This window comes from Lonchura striata, chromosome 1 (genome assembly GCF_046129695.1).
Source record: "Lonchura striata isolate bLonStr1 chromosome 1, bLonStr1.mat, whole genome shotgun sequence".
In the NCBI taxonomy this organism is placed as follows: Eukaryota; Metazoa; Chordata; class Aves; order Passeriformes; family Estrildidae; genus Lonchura; species Lonchura striata.
Genome location: NC_134603.1, coordinates 113,953,318 through 113,976,538, shown reverse-complemented (window position 1 = coordinate 113,976,538; position 23,221 = coordinate 113,953,318). Strand labels below are relative to the sequence as shown.

Sequence of the window (23,221 nt, the reverse complement as noted above, 5' to 3'; positions counted from 1 at the left end):
TATGTACATCTTATGCCAGATTTTACACATATGAATTTAAGAAGCAGCAGGAAGCACCACAGCACAGTGGACCCCATCTCTACCATATACTCATTACATTACAGCAAATAATTAGTCATTTTCTGTATTCACACTAAAACCTGCACTTATTTTTTCAGCTGACTTTCTCTTCTGGGTTCTGTTGTAGTGTTCCAAATTACTGCCATGACAGTAAATATGAATTTAGCCCCCAAATAAAATTATTCCCAAGCAGTGATTTTCAATTCATGGGCAGAGGGTGCCACTTGGATGAAAAAGCAAGATCACAGCTCAGGTCTTTGGTATTCCAACAGAAATGATTCTAGGCCATATCAACCATGCATAAAGGTGGGACCCCATATGTAATACCTTAATGGAATGAGGGATAACTAGGACATTATTATGGACATTGCTGCTGCTGGAAATCTTTCTTGATGCCCACTCCAGTGCAACATTCCCACTTACCATGCACACAATTCTGAGAAATGAGGGGAGAGATGCAAGGAAGATGCATTGCACAAGGGCAGGGTACTGAACTGTCTTCTACAGTTCACATCCCACATGTTTTTCGGGTACTTCATGACACAGAAGTCTGCTTTAATTTGAAGGCTACCAGTCCTGAAGTACCCCCTTCCTACCTGACACCACAACTTAGCTGTGCACATTCCTCAGGGAAAACTGCCATCTGTCTGTTTTGCTGCCTCACTTCAGACACAGCAGAGCCGCACCCATTGAAATGAATTATTTTTCTGGTGTGATAACATTAAGGTTATGTGTAATCAATTTAAATTCCTCCCCTAGAAACTGCATGCTGCCTCCAAAACCATTAAACACCCAAGGTCAGCATTCTTGCACATTCTTACAGATGTTAAGCGCCTTCAAGCGTGTTACATGAACAAATCATACTAAGCTATGCTACACGCTAAGGTGTGCAACAGAGCAGGGCTATATGCTGCAGGAGAGAGATGCTCACTAAATACAATTAATAAGCACTACCTGTGCACAGAAGGGCAGAGGAAGTACTTACTGGAAGACACTGTACAAATAATGTTTACAGTTATGAAACCAATGTATTCCCATTCAAAATCTCAAGGTGATAAATGACATAAATCAGAAGAATAACCCAAGCCAAGCCATAGCTACAGACACAGCAATCCTAAATTAATGAACCCCACCCACTGCTCTCACTGTGGTTACTGGGCTCCTCTACTAGCCAGATTTTATGAAGCACCCTAGGATGGGGACAGCAACTTCCTTTGAATAGTATTCACCTGGGCATTCCAGGGGAGCCCATGTGCTGGTGCTCAGAAGCATGGGGCTGGCAACCAGGCTGCCAGTGGGAAGCCTCTGATTGGGGTTTGGGTTATGCACATCAGCTCTCTCACAGTTCATGTCCTTATCAGTTTTCTTTCAATCACAGAGTCTTCAAGGTTGGCAAAGGCCTCTAGGATCATCAAAATCCTCTGAGTTCTAGAATTAAGTAGGGAAACAGTAAGCAAGGTGGAATTTTACTCATAAGATCTTGTCACCCCTTCAGTTTACTAGAATATTTATTAAACACTAACAGGGCAAACCACATTTTTCCACATGAAGTGAAAATAGCAAATGAAAATGTTTATCATTCTCACATAATGACAGAGCAATGGTATTTGAAAATGTGGTATTTCAAGAGAAATAAACTCTCCTTGTTTATCATTAATGGCTGCAATTATGTTGTCAAGTGATATATGAGTGTTTTGATTTCCTCTTCCTGCTGTCTTTTTACCTTCAACTTATATTGTAAGCTTGACACTGTTTATTCATGTACCATTACAGAACCACTGAGAGGGGTTATTATTAAAGAGTATTTATTTTTCAAAGCAGTCACACCATTAAGCCACAGATACAGCTAAAGCTTAACCCTACATCCTCCTCCAGAACAACATGTTCCTGATGTTAAAAACACCCCACCTACCCAAATAAACACAACAGCATAAAGAGAGGGCTAATGAGCTCCTAGACATGCAAACCCCAGATCAGTGCCTTGCCCACAGCACAAGGGCACAGAATTATCTCCTAAAGTGACTCCAGGAATAGGCCACAAAGGTGATCAGATGCTGGAACACCTCTCCTATGAAGACAGGCTGAGAGAGCCCGGAGAGGAGAACTTGGGGAAGACCTTGTAGCAACCTTCACAAGTTATGGCACTGGTAGCAGAGCTTGCCAGTGATTACTTATTACTTCCTTGGGCAGCATAACAACTCCTAACATTGGGTAGGATTTTGTCCTACAGGATTCAGACCCCTGGTAACATGTTCAGGTCCTTCTTCCTAAGTAACTACATGTAATAAGGAAAAACTTATTTTTGTTGCTGTTGCTGCTTGTCTAAGAAAATGCTGCCTGATGGCTCTACACTGTCATTACTCAGACACAGCAACAAAACACACAGATACATCTACTTGCAACAGAGTCCTTGGTCTGCCTTTTCACAAAAATTAACACATCCTTTTGCATGAGAAACTGTTGGCTCATCTAAGACATGAAGACTTGAAATTTGCCTAATTTTGTCTTTTATTTGAAGCTTAAAAATACATCTCCATTAGCCACAACCTTTGGCCACAACGAAGAAAAAGTATTCAGCTTCAACACCTTTGATAATGTCTAAAAATAGTTCATTCAACATCCTTAACCTTTTCTAAGAACAAACTTGTAGGTGGGCTTAAAGTATTTGGTGTCATTACACTTATGAACAATTTTGCTCCTTGAAATAAATTCAGCCTGGTGTTCTCAACTCAAAGTCCCCTCTTTACTCAGAAGAGCAGAAAACAGAGATGAGACCAATAAGAAATATTAAAACACCCACCATAAGCCTTCCAATGCCTGATGGAAGTTTGTTTCAATCTGAGTTGCACTACTCTGAGCTCACATCAGCAGATCTTACCCATCTCATTCTGCACCTGCTCTACAGAAAAAACTTTGGGACATCAGCCTGCAGTTGAGCTATGAAAGCTCTTGTCTTTGATGTTCAAGCACTCTTGATAAAGATGGAAAAGTTTTCACCTGCATATTTCAGTAAAAATTGGACCTGAATAAGCAGCATCTCAAAAAATCATACAACTCACACCCAGTATACATTTCAAAATCAAAACTGCAGAGATTACTCTGGCAGAATATTGGCTTCAACAGAAACTTTAAAACTGAACAAATGGAAAGCAACATTAACTACAGTGTTCCCTGAATGGCTGCAGCCATTCCCTGGAGCAATATGGTCAGATGATTGGAATTTCACTTTTTACGCCAGAAAGGGAAAAGTTCTCTTACCAAAGAAACAGGAATTGAAGTACTTTGTTGGTTTTCCCCACACTGAAATATTATCTGATACAAAGCTCAACTAAATGTACTTCCATAAAACTGTGGCTTCCTTTGAGCTCACAGTTTGTGATGAAGCTGCAAAGATGAGCAGACAGCACTGTCAGGGTATTAACGGTAACAGTGCATGCAAATTCTTGAACTACTGCACTGTTTGTAAGTAAAATGCTCAGATGGCACTGACGGTTATGAAGGTACCTCTGTACATGAGAAGATTTACAGAATCCAAAAGATCAAACTTATAAATAGTAAATTATGCAAAATGAAAAGCAGAAGGGGCATGATCCCAGCTGCTTTTGAAAAGTGGGATAGAAGAGAAAAATGAGCACTATCATAAAGACAAATGCCTCACATTTGGTCTCTTTCCCTGGAAATAGCTCTCCTGTAACAGCATAAGAATCCAATACAAAGACCATGGTAGATACACAGAGACTTCTCCAGAGAGCATTCAAGGGACCCTCTTGTGAAGTTCAAACCAAGCTGTTACAAAGGCAACAAACAGGCAGCCCTAGTGCTGCTTTGTTACCAAATGTTCTCCACCCAAACACTCCCTCACCCTACACAAGGCCACCATCACCCTCCCTCTAGAAAATCTGTTGGGCATCTGCTACATTAAACACCACAAGGGCAAAAGGAGAGAAAGAGATCCGGATAAAAGAAGGAAGCAAAACAAGCTCATTCTGCAAAACAATGCTCACGCATTTTCTTGTTTTATTTTGGATTACTCTTCATGGATCCTCCCCACCTCGGATGCCAATGCAGATTTGGAACCTTTTTCTGATTGATCAGAGTTGCCCAGTATACTTTACATAAAAGAGAAACAGAATTTGTTCACGTTCAGAAAATGAACTAGAACCATCTTCAAAACAACAGTTTTTCAGGATTGTGTAGGTTTTCACAGCCTGGGGCAGAGGACAAAAGGTCACTGAAGATACAGTTCAGTGTGCTTTACAACCTGTCCCTCAGACTCACCTGCTGCTTTAAGTACAGGCTTGAGACTGACCTGATTACCTGACCAAAATGGCAATACCTGAAGTGTTTAAGGTCAGTTGGCCAGACTGCAATTCATAGGTTTACTTTTATAAAACGTTGCAATGTACATGAAAATAACAAAACTGTGTTTTCAAAGATGTGAGGAATATTATGCGAATGTGACAGATGGATTTGTGAACTGGAAAATCTCCTCATCAAAAAGGTCTTCTGGCAGTTCTTCATCTCCATCAGCAAAAAATGTAGGGAATGGAGGGTTTTTATTGCAGTCCTTGTAAGTAGGCAATTTGCTATCTCTGACCTGAAAAGCAGGAATGGGGAGAGTAGGGTTAATAAATCTTACAGAAGATTTCTAGACAGTGATACACTAGAATTTAAAGAACTCAGCTTGCATGTATAAGAAAAACCCAACAGCATTCACATTCCACTTATTTAAAGAATTGCAGGTATAATCACCAGTAACTTTAATATCAACCCTAGGTATTGAATTTAACATTTTGTACTCATCCATAAAGAGATTTTAAAAATCAGAAAAACTAAACAAACAAAAAAATCCTAAGAGTATTTGTCATTACAGTGAATCAAAACCCACTCCTCTGAATTAATTGTTCAGTATTTTAAAATGTTATTAAAAATAGAAGTATAGCTTGTTTAAACAGTGCTTATTTCTCACAGTATGTTCCTACATGACATTCCAAGTTCTATTATGCAGTGTAATAACCTCTTCAACAAACAAGACATGCATTTGTATTTGTGATGAAAACTAATTATGGTAACTAATTTTGCAAAGATATGTGCATGTGCTGCACTGAATCCCTCTGGCTATTGCACAGCTGGTCAGTGACTGCAGAGTTAAACATCTAAAATTCTCCACTCAGGAATCAGTACCTAAGTTTGTTGAACATGAGCCTCTAAGACAGCTGAATTGAAGAAGAGTGGTGCCAGAGAGAAATTCTTTTACTGACCTCTCTACATGTGGAAAGATTTAAAATCTAGCCCCTGAAATTCCAATTTATGAGGTAAATTAGTACTTAGTATTATCAGCAAAAAGCAGTTTGTCTGCAGTAGCAGATAGAAGGCTGGTATCTCTGAATAAAAAAAAAAAAGAGCTAGAAATTCTTAAATTTGATTTAAAATTTAATTATTCTTTTCTATATTGTTACATATCATCTTTCTCCTGAGCTGTAATAATCCTCTTCAGGCACTATACTCAAGTGGATTAAAAAAAAAGTGCCAATAGATTAGACAAAATTTTAGTAGAGAGAAGATAAGCTCTTCCTCTTAATTTTTGGTGGGCTTTTAAAGAATGGGATGCTTGTTCTTACTTGGTTAGACAAAGACCTCACGTAGGACAATTCTGATTTATGCCAAAAATTAAATTTAAAAAATTTATGCCCATTTAATGCTCTGTTCTGACAGCACTGTATTTACCAAATTCATATCTACTATTACTTGAACCTTTCCCAAAATCCATGAGGATTCCTGCAGATGGTACATACAATAAATTTGACATTCCAATATTTTTTTAAGGGCAGGCTTGATAAACAAAAGAAAGCCTTTTGCTAAGAATGGGGGGCTCAAGATGTTTCTCTGGTTAGTATGGCTAAGTAGCTTTTCAAGTAGAACATTGCTCTTCTACCAGAAGTGTTCTCTACAGCCTTATGAACTGCCAGACCTGCAGCTCCCAATTTACACTGCATATCTAGCTGGAATGAACTAGACTGAGGTCCAAGTCCACAGACTTTTGCTGCAGTTCCAGCACCAATAAGTTTAAAAGAAACAGTCAGACAGCTTCACCAATGGCACCTGAAGGATGTCATCTTCAGAGATGTCATCTTTCCATTTCAATATGTTGTGGCTGTTTCTTTTAGTATATGAAACAACATTTTAATTGCTTCACTGGTTGTCTATTATTTTTCCCTTGTTAATTTCTCCTTTACTCTCTAATCCTATTATACACTGAAAGCTTTCTCTGTCAACAGCAAAATCTGTCATGATCCCTATATGAGTTAGTATTAGAAAGATTAGAATAAATTATTTTATTTATGATAACTTACTCATTTCATGTAGACCTTATTTAAATGTTTTTCATGCCTAGTTTTTGTTAATTTTGATTATTTTCACAATGAAATAGTATGTGCTGTTACATACGGGCTGTGTCACTGCCGGCAGTTCTGGACACCCAGAAAATGAAAGGAATTGAAATGCTCATTTTCCTCCTATTTTTTTTCCCATTTCTTCTTAAAACAATTTCTTATGACAGGATTTAACAGTAAGACATATTCTCTGAAGGCAAATCCAAGTCTAATCTTAGTCCTGCATTAGTTTACCTAAATAATTTTAAGATTTCTGCCCAGACCTTATAACATTGTATGAATTACATATTAATGCCAAGGGGCATTTTAGACAGAGTATCTCCAGTGTGATATGGAGAATTCCTAAAGTAGTTTCAAGAGTCTCATGAAACATCTCCAACAGACCATTATTGCTCCCAGAGGAAGTACAACACTGTTTCATTTTGCCCCTTCCAAACTCCTCAGAAGCTTGACAGATCCCAGAAGCACAGGCCACATCTGATGTTAAAACAGTTTTCTTCTGATATGCTCTTTTTTTGATTAGTATAATTGATGCAGTGTTCCTTTTGACTGGTGAAACTACTGCTCTTTTTCCATCATTTTCTACATTCATAGTTTTCAAATGCAATTTAAAGCAAAGAAATGCCATCTTAGAGCATTACTTCCAAATGAAATGAAACTCTTTCTTGAAATTTAAAAACGTTAGATGTTATTCTATTAACAGATATTATCATTATCATTCCTATTTAAAGGAAGAACTCTATTTTACACCTGAAAGTATTGATTACCAACTAAAATATGATATGATTTATCTGTCTTCTCAAGAGAATTACTTAATTACTCCCTTTACATTTATGAAGGGCTCAGTATACCAAAGGTTTCCTGTATCTCTTAACTCAGATTACTGAACAATAATTTTACAACAGTATAAAGGTGTTCACTGGTGTGGAGCAGCAGCTACACTTGTCTGTATAAGCATGCACACACAAAAGTGCAGGTCACACAGCACAGCTCTTCCTGCTCTCCTAGTAACGTTCTGAGAACATTCCTAACAAAGGAGTAAGTTTTCTTGCTGTGCTACTACAATCCAGTGAATTTGCCTCTCATCCACACAAGGAATGAAGCTCATAGTCCAAACTGTTACTGCAATCCATACAAGCATTTGCTGTATACCTCGAATAATAAATGCTTGGCTTACTCAACTGCTGTGTTAATAGCAATATATATCACATTAAAGTATACTATAGATAGATGTGATATACAGATAATGGTCTAACTACTACAGTGTATTCTCTGACAGGTCATTTTAGCTAGAAAAATACTAGAGAAAGCTGAAATTGGAGCTGTTTGGGTTTTTGTCACTAAATCTTTAGAACAGTCATAAAGGCTTTTGCAGACAATAAACTGCACTTGTGTATGCTCCCTATATTGACAGCGTAATGGGCAGTATAAACAAACAAACTCAGAAATCTATCACCACAAAAGGCTTAATGTGGTCTTAAGCATCAGTTTTTAATGTTTATTTTAGTCACAACTCACATCTGTATTTTAACAGGGCTTCAGGCTGTATAGCAACCACAGCAAAGAATGCAAACTATATACAAAACGATTAGAAATAAGCTCCCAAAGAGACATACATCACCTAAGTCAGCTTCCCTGCTATTTTTGAAGCTAGACATAAAAATTGAACCCAAGAATTATACCCATTTCTTACCAGTCTTATTTTGTCTTAAAAAATAACCCAACCATACAAATCCCCCCCAGACTGCCACAAAGCTCTGTGAATGAGGCCCAAGGAACAGGACAGAAAACATGAAATAATTGAAGGCATCACACTATCCCTGCATGTCCTCAAATTGAGCAGAGTGCACCCAACCCAAGCATCACAACTAGAAACACAGCACAGTAACACTGGGAAGTGTGATACAAAATAAGTAGGATGCAAATCCCTACATACTCTCTTAAAAAAAAATAAAACAAAAAATACACCCCAAAACAACAACACCAAAAAAACCCCAAAAAACTAAAAAACCCACAAAAATAAGGAATCTCAAGACTCAAGTTAGTAGCTCAAGTGGAGCATCATACTAAAGCAACTTGTATACCTCAGTTGAACTCAGGTCTAGCATACAAACACATCAGTTCAGCATCGACTTGCAAAGTAACTCCTATGGGCTACGGGATTTGCCAGAATTTCTGCCTGCACTACACATGATATACTCAAAGTGATCAACACTGAATATCTTAAGAAAATCAGCTGCCTTAAAATTAGGGCAGGTATAAAACACTATCCAAGACAAAGCATAACATCGTGAATTATAATATACTATATTACCCTCCACTATAAGGCATCTACTTAAAAAAGGAGTTAAGTCTTGTGCATCTCTCTTTAATGACAAAAGAGAACTTTTTGGTAATAACCTTTAGAAAAGAGAAAGCTGTTACAGATGGTAACTCTAGGGCCTGGGATGTAAGAAGATACCCCAGAAAGAAACAGATGTTTCCTGAGGTAGGCAATCTTGATAGGCCCAACACACAAATTTTACAATTGCTCACTCTGCAATGTTCCTCTTGTAACAGAGGAACTCTGTGCATTTCAGCACCCTCCTAAAGTTTTTTTAATTTTATCAGACTTTGCAATTGAGAAAGAAATCCATGCTAAAGTAAGCATTTTTCATTAGTTTCCCAGTTAGCTAGAAACATTACTGATGTCAGTTATTTATCTGCATACTTCAATGTACAATATCAAATGAAAGCTGATTCTAATTAAAACCAGGAATCCATCAATCCTAGTATTCTGCAATTTTATTCTGCTGAAAACAAAACTTGAAAAATTTAAGTGCTTTATCTCTGTCTGAATAGCGTGCTGATGCACGAAGTTTCCAAAAATACAACATACGAAATAAATATATGCTTTAAAGGTGCACTATGGTTTAATGGTTACCAGGCAACACAGAGTGGATACTGAACACAAATGCTTTCCCCTCGGAGGCACACAAAAAAGAAAGTGTTATTTCACAATATTTCACTCAGGAGCTCAAAGACAGATGGATTCAAATTCCCTAGATATTATTCTTACTTAATTACAGGCAGGTATTTAGTGGAATGAACAGTAATTACAACAGCTAATATCCCATAATTCCTCTCTCCAATTACAAATCCAAACAAATATACAACAATATATTGGAAGTCGATGCCTATAAGCAAACAAGAAAACACCCTAGAAGAAAGGCAAAAGGCAAGCTCAAAACACCACAGATGAGTGCAGCAAGATTAATGGAGAAAAAAAATCCCAGAAATCAGAGAAACAAATAGTTTTGCTTTACCTAATTTTATAATTAAAGCCCTGTCTACTCTTCACAGATATATTTGAAAAAATAAGGGAAAAAATGAATGCAATGTATTTCATATGGCTCATGCAAGGAAAAAGCCACAGAATGGATCCAACAGCTCAAGGAACTGGAATGAAATATTCATTACTATATACTGACTTCAATCTCCAAATAAGACTGGAAGCAATTTTTGGAAACCTATTTCTTAATAGCGATAATACCTACTGCTGAGTCTTTATCTCAAACAGTGCTACTTATTAAATATCATCAAAGCTTGAGTCTGGAGCACTTTGGTCAAGATCTTTCATATATTCTATTATCTTAAGCAAGGAGCTCTAAGGGAAAAAAAGCTTCATTCTTCCCATGTATGTTCTTCTCCAAGTAGAGTGTGCAGTGTCTGATCAGCAAGAGAAGAATGATTTGTTTGAATGGGATCCTCATGGTGTACATAAGAATGTGCACTATTAACACACACAGCTTTGTTTTGAAAAACAAATTTTGAAAATTTATATTACAGGTGTGTAATATATGTTTGTTTTCTTAACTCACTTAAAATCAGAAATAAAATATTATTGAGTCTAATTAGAATAAGTTATAATCTGGTAAAAACAGGTACTATATTCAGTCGCAGTGGCTTCATAAGATGTTGCATCCTTACAGATAGAACATGGGAGATGTGTACCTGCATTTGCCACCAAGTGTGGATTTTAACAGCATGACTAGGGTAACAAGATGCACAATATTTTTCAACATTAACTCTTCTTTAAGAGAACTGTTAAGATCAAAGAATACAGTCCAAGCATCAAACATTTCTCAATTTTTCAGCTACATTATGCTGCTTGTATGCATACATTATAATTTAAAACTAACATCCTAAAATAAATTACCACTTAATTAAGTTTCAGACTGACACTGAGCAACCAGGTTCATGCCTCAGGATTAGAAGAAAATACTTTCAACACAGTTAAGAAAAGGTCATTCAGTTCAATATACAGATGAAAAGCCACAACACTCTTAATTCTAGGTAATTGATGTCATGCCCAGTAATTTTGCAGAAGCTGTCCTGAAAACTACTTTCCCTGGACATCTCTTAACCAATTTTCACTATACTGGAAGAGAAATGTATAATGTATTCCCCAGGCTTGGGCTGGACATTAAAACAAAACAGTTTAGAGATACCTTGCCCAGGAAAAAAGGCCTTATTTGCAGTGAGAGAAACATAATTTTTCTATGGGTAAAACACCTATTTGAAGGCAAGGTTGCTGTACATAAGGCCCAGTAGCCGTAGAGTTTTGCTCCACAAGTAAGAGACCAAAAACTGGCAGTTCACAGTAAAATAGAAGAAGATAATGAACTATTTGAAAACATCTGAATTTGATGAACTCTTCAACTTTTCAAGTCCTGAATAATTTAAATCCCTGCAATACTTCCGAGGACAGGAAAGTTCATGCATACCAAACTCTTCATACTCCTTCACAGCAAAGACGTTTGATACCCTGCACTCTATTCAGTCAGAATGGAAACAACTTCCACATAAATGGTGTTTGCAGGTGTGTGAAATATACCTAATTAGAAAGAAAAATCTACTTTGAAAACTACCCTTAAAAATACTTTTCTTGCTTTGATGTGAATTATTTATATCATAAGAACACTTACTAGACTCTATTGTTTCAAGACTGTCTATGAAACAGTCTCCAAAAAATTCGAAATTAATCCTGAAGCCTGCCACAGAAAATACCACTGACACATTTATACTGATTCCAAAGGGAACTCAGATCTTTATTGTGAAGTCCAGCTGTCTCTTCCTGTACCTCAACTGCTTCTTGGAAAGGTAACTGCTACTGGGTATGGGAATGCTTTAAATAATCACTAAAGCAGGATTTGCTGTGTATCTCTGTTCATGAATATAACACTTGTATAACATTCTGGAAATCTCACCACCATGTTACAGGATCATGTTAGCATTTGAAGGGGACGGACACAGCCTGGAGACACTTATCACAGGGTTCAGCAACTGTGCTGTATCATAAGATACGTGGATGCAAATACAAGAAGGAGCCATTTAGAGCACCCTACTGAGCCATTCAGAATGCCCACTGCCCCTGCTGACCACACACTTCCACAGAACTGATTCCACTGCCCTTTGATTCAACAGCACAAGACATCTCAGAAGAAATGAAAAGTGCATTCTACCAGTGTTTCTCCATTTGTAAATTGATTTGTAGAGAGCTTAGGAGTCATTAATAATAGTACTGAAACTAGCAAACATACCTTCACCAGACAATTGGTGTGACCTGGAACAGACCCATTTACATAAATAATGTCATGTTTTGTGTTGATCCTCCAAACCTAAGAGAAAGAAAAAAATAAAATCAAACACTGAGTCCTGTTTGGAGACTATTCCCAGTTTTATAAACAGAAGTCCAGCAAAGCCCAAACTAAGTAATTGGCTGCGATACCCTGGGGAAGAAAGATGTTTTGCACAGGCCTAAAATTGCCACAGAATTCACTCACAGGCCACTCTGGGTGCAAAGCTTCCAAATGCAAGAGGCTGAAACAGTTTTAAAGGGCTGGTGATCAGGCTGTATTTGGTAAAGTAGCCCTTTGATCAGTGTAACACCAACCAAAGCTCCTAGGTCTCTATTCCCTCTAAGAGCTACATGTTGAAAAACATCACAGGTGACAAAGTAAAACAAACATTCTCATGAAAATGTTCTTGTTACTGTATGTTAATTTCTTAACTCAATCAGGTGCTCAACTGAACACACACATTTTCTGCTACAAAAAATTAGCTGCAGTAAACTGAGAACAACAGCAGCACTTTTTTGGCAAACTAGAGGTCAAAATGCTTTTTGTGCAAACGACAGAGGTTGCCTTCAGAGACAGAATAGCCTTAATAGCTCAGCAGCTGCTGTAGCTATGTACAAATCAGAATTGGGACAGAAACTATAACCCTCTTTTTGCACATGAAAGTGAAAGGCCATGATCAAGTCAGAGCTTCAAACAACTCAGATTTGGGCTGGGTACGAACAATGGAATAGGCATGGAGACATTAACTGAAATCACCAAAAGCCTGACTGCTTTCCCTCTTCAAAGGCAGAAGTCAAGGGACATAGTGAAAAATATACTGAATGTGGAAGCATCACCCAAAATCCCAGTTCCCAGGGTACAACAAGCTCAAAGGATGTTCAGATAAGTTATCTGTAACCCACAAGCAAACAGGAGAACACATTTGCTGCTCTGGTCTTTCCAGCTTGCTTACTTCAAGATGCTGCTGTCTGGATTCTCACAGAGATGGCAGACAGGACACCACTGCCTGGCAATGCCACCACCTTTTCCACGCGCTGGTATACCCAGAACTCACCTTTAACCCAAAAGATGTCCTGTAGATGTTACCCATTTTACCAGGCATTTTCTTTCCACGATAAACTTTGGCAGCTTTCTAGATAAAAACAAGGCCAAAATCACCATATTAACTGCAAGAGGTACACTTACAAACTCAAGAGGTGCGCCAGAGAGAATATGCTGGTATTTCCAAGGCTGAAAATACATAGTATCAAAAAAATCAAATCCTGATAAGCATTTTAAATAACTCCTGCCAGAGGTTAGGTTTACTCTACATGTGTTCTGAAATACTTGACCAAATCACAAGATTTTTTAATGTTTATATATATATATACACACACATATACACACACACATGGTAACTTCTCTCCTCCCCTACTCAAAAAGTTTTTACACTGATGTCAATTGGATCTTTTTTAATGCACGTATTCTTCAGAGTGGAATTTTTAATTCTATCCCCCAGAATTCCTTAGTTTCTGTATGAAATTTTGATTGGCTGGGCATAAACTGGACAACAAAGGTGGGGGAAAAGGCAGGAACAAGTACAACAATTTTTAATTCTACACTGTTATCAAGGGATCTGTTTCCTGCACCTCTCTGTTATTCATTAATAATGTTTCCTGGGGTATTTCTTAATTCTTGTGAAATCATTTGCAATGCAGTTCTAGGGAGAGGATTTTCTACTGAACAGTTCTGGATTACAAAAATGTCTGAGATGGTCAACCATAGATGGGAAAGTACTATCAAGGCATTGTTTTTCCCCTGTTGCATCCTTTCACCTTGTTTCCTTTCCATTATACCTACTTCCAACACCATTTTTTATTCTATATACTTTGTGAAATTACATGCAGCATTACTGCTCACGAAATTCTCATTTAAAGAAAACTGGGGTTATTTTGTTATGATGAATACCATCTGCTAAAATATTGTTTAGTGTTCAAATATTTATATTCTTCAGTGAAAACAAGAGCCAGATGTAGAATTCTTTTGCTAGCTGAAACTGAGAACTATAAATCAGTAACGCATGCTTTTACACTCTCAATTACTCTAACTTCATTGACTATTGCCTTTTTGCTTTTACTATTCTCTTGAGCATTATTAATCCTTTTTTATATTTCAATTTCTCTAAGAAATTTACAGACAGTTCATGTTCACTACTATAACTTAGTTGATTTTAATTACTTTGCAAAATATTCCTCTTAGTTCAGTTTAAATATTGTACAGCTTTTTGTAAGACAAAGCCTAAAATTAACCTCTTCAAAAAGCTTTTATACTAATATTATTTATAGTTTGAAATGTAAAGATATGACTGTACTCTGCTTAGAAATGTATAGAAGCTTACACACTTCTGGGAATAATTCCCTACTAAATTATGGGGATCAGTTCATTAAGCAGCTACAGATGCCAGGCAAGGTGATAAAAGGAACGAGGGTTCCAAAGAATGGTACAATATCTGCAGGATAAAATAACAGGCAAATCCATTCCAATCTATAAATGCTGTGATAAAAGCTTCTTAGAACTCTCTTTGAAGTATTAAGACTATTCATCTCACTATATTACAAAATATGCCAGTTAGCTCAGTTAAAATATTTGAATTTACCAGCAGTACAGAATATTCACAAATCGAGGCCTAAGAGAACAGCATTGCTCCTTATACAGGATTCTGAACTTCCCTTGCTGCTGGGATTCCCTGCTAGTACAGAGTACGTGTGGCAGCCAGCTACTGTTCATTTGTTCAGTTCTAGTAAGTTGTTAGAAAAACACTGGAATGTTTTAATGGGAAATGAGAATCCTCACATTGGTTGATATTGCTCCAGGTCGTCTGTGAGTTTTTGTCTGGCCATGGCTTGCAGGCTGACCTTTAAATCCCCACCTTTTCATGACACCTTGAAATCCTTTACCAATTCTGAAAACAAAAATAATTAAGAAACAAACCTGGGTTAATCGGACATAAGGTTTCTAGCAATAACCAACAATTTCAGTCAGGCTCATGATTTTTTTACCTTTAACAACACTCAGCTTGGGGAAGAATATACTTAAACATGGTATAAAATCTGTATTTTATGCCATAAACATATTTCAGCCCAATGCTTAAAGACTGCTTTACAGAATAAGAAGCACTACAACAGAGTCAAACAGGCAAAAAGACTAACACAAAATGTTCCTTGCTGTGATTGTCCTCAATAAAAGTTACGATATTGAATCTGTCACAGGAGCACCAGAACAAACAAACAAAAATAAAACCTGTAAAAACCCCAAATAATACCATATACCACAACTTAATGGCAGGCCTAAGCATCGAGAGAGAAAAGAGATGGCTACTTAGAAGGAACATTTCCATACAACAAACTCATCTCTTGGGAGCAGCTTTGTGTATAGTGACACATAATTCCCTTGATCTGTACTCATCCAACAAGTAAGTTCTAAAACACAATACCAAATGAAATGTATTTTCAGAGTCCATGCCTTTCATCTTTGAGCAACATGACAGAATTACTGGCTTTGGAATTCTCTATTTACCACAGGGACAGACTCAACAGGAAAAATCACCTTACCACTGCACAAAGGAAAAGCTGAATAAAGTGTGTGTTAAACTGGCATTGTCTGTGTCCTAAAGCAGCAGTCTGACCACAGTATTTATGGCTGCACTGATTATTAAATTTAACCTGAAACTGGTTCTGTTGCTCAGAGCATGTTGCTACTAACGCCAAGGTTGTGGGTTCTATCCCTTAAGGGCCTTTCACTTGAAGAGTTGGACCTTGTGATCCTTGTGGGGTCCCTTCAAACTTTGAATAGCTATGATTTTGCAAGAGAATCCTTTTCCTTTACAGAAATCTTTTCTCTGCTAATGCACTTCACATTAAAAATAAAAATATATATGCACTTTGCATCTAAAATAAAATCAGGTATGAGCATGCACAGAGCACGCTCTAAACAGGAACAGCACTTGGCTGACTCCTGGCTCAGCACTGCCATGAAGAACTAGTGAACACACAAACACAGAAAACACCAACATTAATGAAAACTAGATTCTTTCCTCTTCCCACTTGATTCAACTTTCCTCTAAATGCTGTCCTGGTTGCCTTGAACACATCAAACCACCATCACAAATAGCCATCAAGAAAGACTCTCTAAAGCTACAGAACTGTAAGGGAACATGAGCTGTGCAATCACCATGTCTGTCTCCTCGTGTTCCCCTTCACTGCTCAGAACCTATGGGACAGTCCCAGTTTAAAACTGGCAAAGAAACGTGTCTTAATTGTTTGAATATAAAAGTTACTGGTTAGAAGAGAAGCTCCTGACTATTTTTTGCTCCTTATCTACAGCTAAGGAAAAGCTAAAACTTAATTAAAGTAGTGATATCTTCCTTTGACCTGCCAGCTGGTCAGTCATACAAATGACTGTCCCCAGCAAGACAAGCCCTTCCAGGCCAGCAGACAGTGGTGGGACACGAAGGTATGAAGGGGGTTGGGGCCAAGAAAGGAAGCTGAATGAAGGCACCTGCAACAGAGAGGACCTGGGTTACCTGGGATCAGGAACAAAAGACAGGAATCCAAGGATGCAAGGCTTTGTAACACCATTTTCTGATAGAATCAGCTAATTTGAAAAGCTTGCAGTAGTAATAGTAGTGAAAAACGGTTTGAAAAATACACTTTAAGAGAGGCTCAAAACTTGTGTTTTTCTGTTTTATATTGCTAGGGAGTCGTAACTATGAAATACATGCAGAAACTAAGCTATAGGAAAACTCGTTCTGTTCTGCCAAAATGCTGTTTTTTAATTTTAAACTACCTATTACTGGCCATGTTTTCCAAGCAGATTACTCCTGGCATCTCTAGCTGGAAGATGGACTTAGTAAAGTCTCTGAAACCAACTGCAAGCGGGTTGCAGCTGTGCAGTCAACAGAGCGAGCAGATAAATTGTCTCTTTAAATGATGGGGCAAAATAAATTCTTTAGCTGCAGAAATGCCCTTGCAATTCAGAGAAAACCACACAACCATTGAAAGCTCCCATTTCAAAAGTAAACACTACTGTCAAACTTAGCCAAGAAGAATAAATCTCTGATGTCATGAAACCACTTCAACATATCATTCAACTTACTTATTTTTTAACATGAACAATTTAGAATACTGTCACTTGTGCTTTAAAAAATTTAAAATATACTTATTACATGCAAGAGATGTATTTTTAAAAAATGAGATCAAATATTATAAGGTATCTTCAAAAACAAAAGTCTTTTTTTTATTATGTCACAAGACATAGTTGCTAGTGTTAAATGATTCATGCAATAGAGAATGATTGGTTGCTTTTTGGTCCTTCCAATTACACATGTATTTTCTGGGAACAAAGACTCAAATTTTACAATACTGAAGCCTTAGGAAATTTATAGAAAGTGTGATCAGACTGAAAAAAGAGCACTCTAGTAAGCCTGGAAGTCCTCTTACACCTGTTGATCTGGAATATGAAAATAAACCTTCAGCCTCTGAAATATTCTGCCTAAAGTCAAGGAAAGATATCAAAATGCTGAAATTAAGAGTATTTTATTATGTACAATGCTTCACTATCAATCAAGCTTTTCCATCATATTCGTTCAATAATGTTTCAGATTAGTTTCCTTTTTTATTTGTAAAAATCACTCAATTACCTACAACGACACTTTACCTTATGACTTTCTGACATTAATTTCCTATTCAATATGACACAGCCATCATTACTGCAATAATTAAATAAGAAGCACCATTAGGTTTTTTTAATTTTTGAGTTTTTACCTTAAAAAAAGAATAAATTATGTGCAATGTTTTTTAAACACACGTCAAGAAGACAAACAATTACACAGTGTATATTTTGACTCATGTTCTACCTGAAATAAAGCTGGAACCAGAATAAGAACAGAATAAGATTATCTAGACTGAATGTAAAGTTTAAAATGAAGTAAGAAACTACTAATATCTAGTTTATAATAAAATTTAGAACTGGTCAACTAGGCAGTTAGTAGCTCAATCAATATACCTCAAGCATTCTAAAAGCTAAGTTGATGTGAATAAGATCTGTTTTCAGACAAGTGGTGGATTTCTCCAGTATATGAAAAAAAAATTATAATGAGTATATTTTCCATAACCCACAATTTATCTGTACACTAATGCAAAGATTTTACATTCTTCCAATTGTATGAAATGCAACATGCTTTTGAAACTAAATATTTATCTTATATAAACAAGGAAGAGAACTTAAGATGCTTCCTGTTCAAGACATATTATGGAAAATCAGAGAACAGTTTATACAGTGTATTGTACAGTCTTCTTAAACTTTTTGTTCTGACAAAAATTATGAATATTATGCAAGATTACATTCTTGTTGATTTCTGAACAGACACCAGGTGTCAGCTATTAATATTAGTCATTTAATTTCAAATTGTTTAATTGCCCTCTTTGCCCTCCTTACAAATTACTGTGTGAATACATTCACCAAGTATCACTGATAAAAGAAAAATAATTATTCAAACTTAACCTAAGCCAGCTAAAATTTTTAAGAAACATTAACGTCTGTCAAAGTAGGATGCTAATCCAGTAGTATATATTAACAGAATAAATTACTAGGATCCACTTAAAAAATAATTGATTTTGCTACAGTATCTGAAATATAACCAAGAACTTACACTGAAGTAGAATGTTTGACACCCTACTTACCCTGTTGTGATATTATGCTAAGGCATCTTCTACCTGTTGTCTTGGTTTGAATCAAGGGCCATAAATTTTTAGTGTTCTAACAGTAACATTGGACGCCATATATAAACACAAAATCCCACATGCATGAGACTTACAAAATTAGATTTGAATTGCAGAATGTTCCTGCTCTTCTACAGATGCAATATACTGACTTAGTTTACTTGGCTTCACTGAGTGAAGCATTACCTGATTCCCAGAAAGTAATCACAGGGAGCAATGATGATATGAAAAAATATGACATGCAAGAGTTAAATAAAAGGAAAATAATATTTCTGCAGAGTTAGAGTTTAATTACAGTTGTTCTGGTCTCACCTGCAGGAAAGCAGGTGTTGAGGTTAACCACCTAATTTTATACAAACCCTCATTTTCCAGATTTGATATAAGTAAAATGCCAGTATCTAATGAGAGAACTTTCATTTAGAAAGTAACTGCAATAAAGCACACTAATTAAGCAACAATTTACTTTGCTAGTAATGTTTCAAATGTAGTTAATTTAAAAGAGCATTATTTCAATGCTGCAGGGGAAAAATATTCCAACTACTTAGATAACTTCGGGCAAATGGAGAGTTCTGATTCAGGCTCAGATTACACTGTTAATCGAGCAAACCTTAAATAAACCATAAACACTCCAAACTCATGACTTAATTTAGCTCATTTCCAACAAATCTACTGTTGGCTTTTTCTTGGGTCTGAGAATATTTCTGATGTACCTCATCACCCTCACAGTAAAGAATTTCTTCCTAATATCTAGTCTAAACCTACTCTCAGTTTGAAGCCATTTGTACTGTCACCACATACTTTTGCAGTCTTTCTCCATCTTACAAGCTCCCTTCAGGTACTCAAAGGCTGCAATTAGGTCACCCTGAAACCTTCTCTTCTCCAGGCTGAACAATCCCAATTCCCTTAGGCTTTTCTCCCAGGGGAGGTGCTCCATCCCTAGAAGGGACCACAGAGCTGGATGCAGTACTAAAAGTGGGGTCACAGAGCTGCAGCTGGTGATAGAAGTGTTTCTGGATGCTGTTATGCATTTAGCTCCAAGCTCAGCAGGGCTAAACTTAAGGATTGAGCTTTTAAATTACTGAAAATGAGTACTAAGGAAAATATTTCATCACTATAGAAGATTTACAGCATACAGACACACTGCCTACTCTCAGTGCTCTAAAAGCCACTCATACCATGGTGAACGATTGTGAGATTTGAAATAAAAGTGTATTACATAAATCTTCAACCAAACCCTCTCATTCCTGTGAAAGTGTTTTTGTTTACAGAGGTATAAATGAATCTAAACATTTCAAAAGACTTTGAAAAAAACATTTGCAGGGAAGATTAAAGGAAGACAGTCATAAAAAATCTCCTACATTTTGGTAACCAAATGAAGAGGCTAACCTAAGACTTCTGAAATGAAATTTGAAGTTTGCTTATTTATAAGGCGCATACTTTTTGTTTACATTTTGGCAGAAGTAAGCATACAAAAGGATACTTGCTCATCTGAACAATTAGAAGTTGGCAAAAGATTAAAATATCCTTTATATTCCACTATATTATCTCCTCATTGAGGTGACATTTGTTTTCTTTCCTTTTTAAAGGACTTACTACAATTAAACATGCTATTATCAACAGCACTGCTATTTTCATCCACATGATTTCTAACACTGTACACTCTTGGTGTCTCTTCCAATTAAAGCAAAATTACTGTCAAACTCAAAAATGTAAAGTACATATTTATGTAAATATATTTATAAAAACTTGACAGCACGTTTTAGGAATTACTGTTCTTCAAGTCCATAATGGTTGGAAACAGAAAGACCCAGGTCCTCCCTCCACATCCTTCCCCAGGCTGGGTGGGACTTTGCTGGATGAAATTGCATGGAAAAAACCAAAAGAACAGAAGAAACTGAAACGTAGTAACATAACTTAATTCTTGCCCAGAAGCTAAGGGAACATGATAAATGAAGCATTCCAAAGAAGTAGTAACCAGAATGTGAACAAGCCCCAGAAAAAGGTTAAAAATTTGGAATGATTAGAGAATCACACTGACAGAAAGCCCGTTTCACCTTTCTCTTTAGTTAAAGAACATTTCCTTCACCTTTACAGAAGGATTACAAGAAATATGCTACCAAATCAGCAGTACAAACACACAGCTAATTTCTGAAATGGGATCATAAAAATATCTAGAGAAAACATATTAGAAATACTTAATTCCAGTCTAGGATGGATTCACTAAACAGGACCAAGAACCCAGTTCATTTTTAGCTTGCTAGTATTTTCAAATACTAGAAGCAAGATACAAATCAATACCCTGTGGCTGTTTACCAATAGCTTCTACACTGCTAAAAAATCTCTTCCCTCGTTCTTGGAACAACTCCTAGGAAAACAAACCTTTTCTGCATTAACAAAGATTGACACCTTATGTCCATTAACTGACTGTATTCCTAATGATCATGCACTTTGTTTTGCAAACAACCTATGGTCTCAAACAACCTATGCTCACTGAATGCAATTTTCAAGCAGAATGAATAATATGCCAGATCTAAGTATTGTATAACAAAAGCTGACATGGAAAAATACTAATTCCAGTCAACTACTTAAACTGTTTTTCTCAATAGAGTGCCCTCACAAATGTAGGGAGGTGTAGTTCTAGAATTGCATACTCAGCTCTGTAGATATGGCCAGTTTCCCCATATATACAAAATCCTGTGAACAGTATTGGATATTTATAGGTATTAGACTATACATGTGAGACATGCAGCTGGGTATTATCCCCATTGCAGAGAAAATAAAACCTGCAATGGCAAATATTATCTTTGTATCACGACACTGAAGTACGCAGACAGTTCTCTTGATCAGGGGAAATCACATATGTGCAAGAGCCAGGATAGGATTTTTTTTTTTTTTGCCACAGGTTGCCAATTTTACTTTTAAACACCCTCTATTATTTGAGCTCTCATTTGGCATTCGCAGCGGTCTGAGAGGAAATCATTCCTCCCACATTAAAGTAAAAGATCTTTAACCACTGCTGGCAAGGACATGAGCTGGAATGTGAGAGAAAACAAATAAAAAGAATTTGACAGCTCTGTTTTACTGCTAAATGTACTCACTATCTTTTTACTATCCTGTTAGTCCACATATCTCTTCCCATCTCTTCACCAAATTAAAATTAGGGTGTCTTTTAGGGAACCAATACCTTTCAGCATTTATTACTAGAGATAGTGCACTAAAGTATCTCTTTGCCAATGCTAATCATGGGCATTTGAGAGGCAACACAGGCAGACCTCAGCCTTAATAGTACTAATAATCTACCTGCCTTGCTCAAAAGCAAGAGTTAGCCTCATCAAGAAACATAACTTGATATTTCTGACCCAATGAGTGAACAGACATCAATTTCCTGTCACTACCACTACAATTGTATTTCAGCTTTTGTGAGCCATATGTTCAAGCCAAATTAGAGGGAAAAAAAATAGGCATTCTCTTTGAGAAAGATTTAAGACATGATAAATTCTCAGGCACCTACGTTTTTGCAGTAACATCCACAAACTGCCCAGGGCGGAAGTGAGCAGCATACAAAGGAGTACCTGTGGAAGAAGAGGAGAGATCAAGTTCAACTTGGTGCTGAAATCCTCAAACCACTATGCAGTTATTATCCTCCAGGGCAGGTTACAGTCACAGGAAATAAAACAGAACTTGTTATTTAAATCTTATTTGTTCTTCTTTACCAACCTCACAGACTGAAATAGATGCTTTGTATTTATTATTTAAGCACATTTAAGATATAGGCCCATTTCAGATGAGCAGGAAGGAATAGTCAAGGCTTTACTCAGATACATTGCCCTTCCCACACTGCCAAAGCCCAAAGTGCCTAATTAGTTAAGATTCATAATACATATGCTTAGTAAGAAAACAGAATATGCTGCATTTAGAACTACTAGGACTTCACAAGGTGGAGGGTTTAAAAAAAAAATCAAACAAAAAATCCAAACAAACCATAAAAACCCATTTACTAGAAAAAAGTTGAGTTAAAAAAGTTTTGCAATGATTCCTCTATTAAGACACAGTGTTTCCAAACTAAAGTCTGTAGCAAAAGTACAGCTTCCTCCACTGAGGAATTGTCTACATGCTAACCTTTAGCAGATACAGTTCTACTGTAGGTCAGTGACATAGCCACCTCACTGTAATGACACTAATTCCTTAAGTACTTGCAGTATCAAAGTATTAATTTCTGATTTGTTTTGTCTTCAGTGGTTTTTTTTAATCAAAGTGCAAATCTTCTTTCATTAGCAGCTTAAAAAAAAACCACAAAGCAAAACTGATAACTTAGTTCTTTATAAATAAACTTTAATCTGAAGATCCATGTGGCTGCATATTTCAGTTTGCAGTTTGTTATACATCCATT

At 36.7% G+C, this 23,221-nt stretch overlaps 1 protein-coding gene across 1 annotated transcript in view; it reads right to left on the bottom strand.

The window, feature by feature from the left end:
* Positions 1 to 4,044: 4,044 nt before the first annotated feature.
* The window catches only part of MRPL3 (mitochondrial ribosomal protein L3), a 28,122-nt gene continuing 8,945 nt past the window's right edge, over positions 4,045 to 23,221 (bottom strand). The window contains exons 6-10 of the mRNA XM_077782137.1: positions 22,343 to 22,403; positions 14,906 to 15,014; positions 13,128 to 13,205; positions 12,035 to 12,112; positions 4,045 to 4,657 (exon numbers count right to left, since the gene is read on the bottom strand). Of these exons, the coding sequence (XP_077638263.1) occupies positions 4,508 to 4,657; positions 12,035 to 12,112; positions 13,128 to 13,205; positions 14,906 to 15,014; positions 22,343 to 22,403 (476 nt within the window). The 3' untranslated portion in view covers positions 4,045 to 4,507. The remainder of the gene's footprint in view (positions 4,658 to 12,034; positions 12,113 to 13,127; positions 13,206 to 14,905; positions 15,015 to 22,342; positions 22,404 to 23,221) is intronic.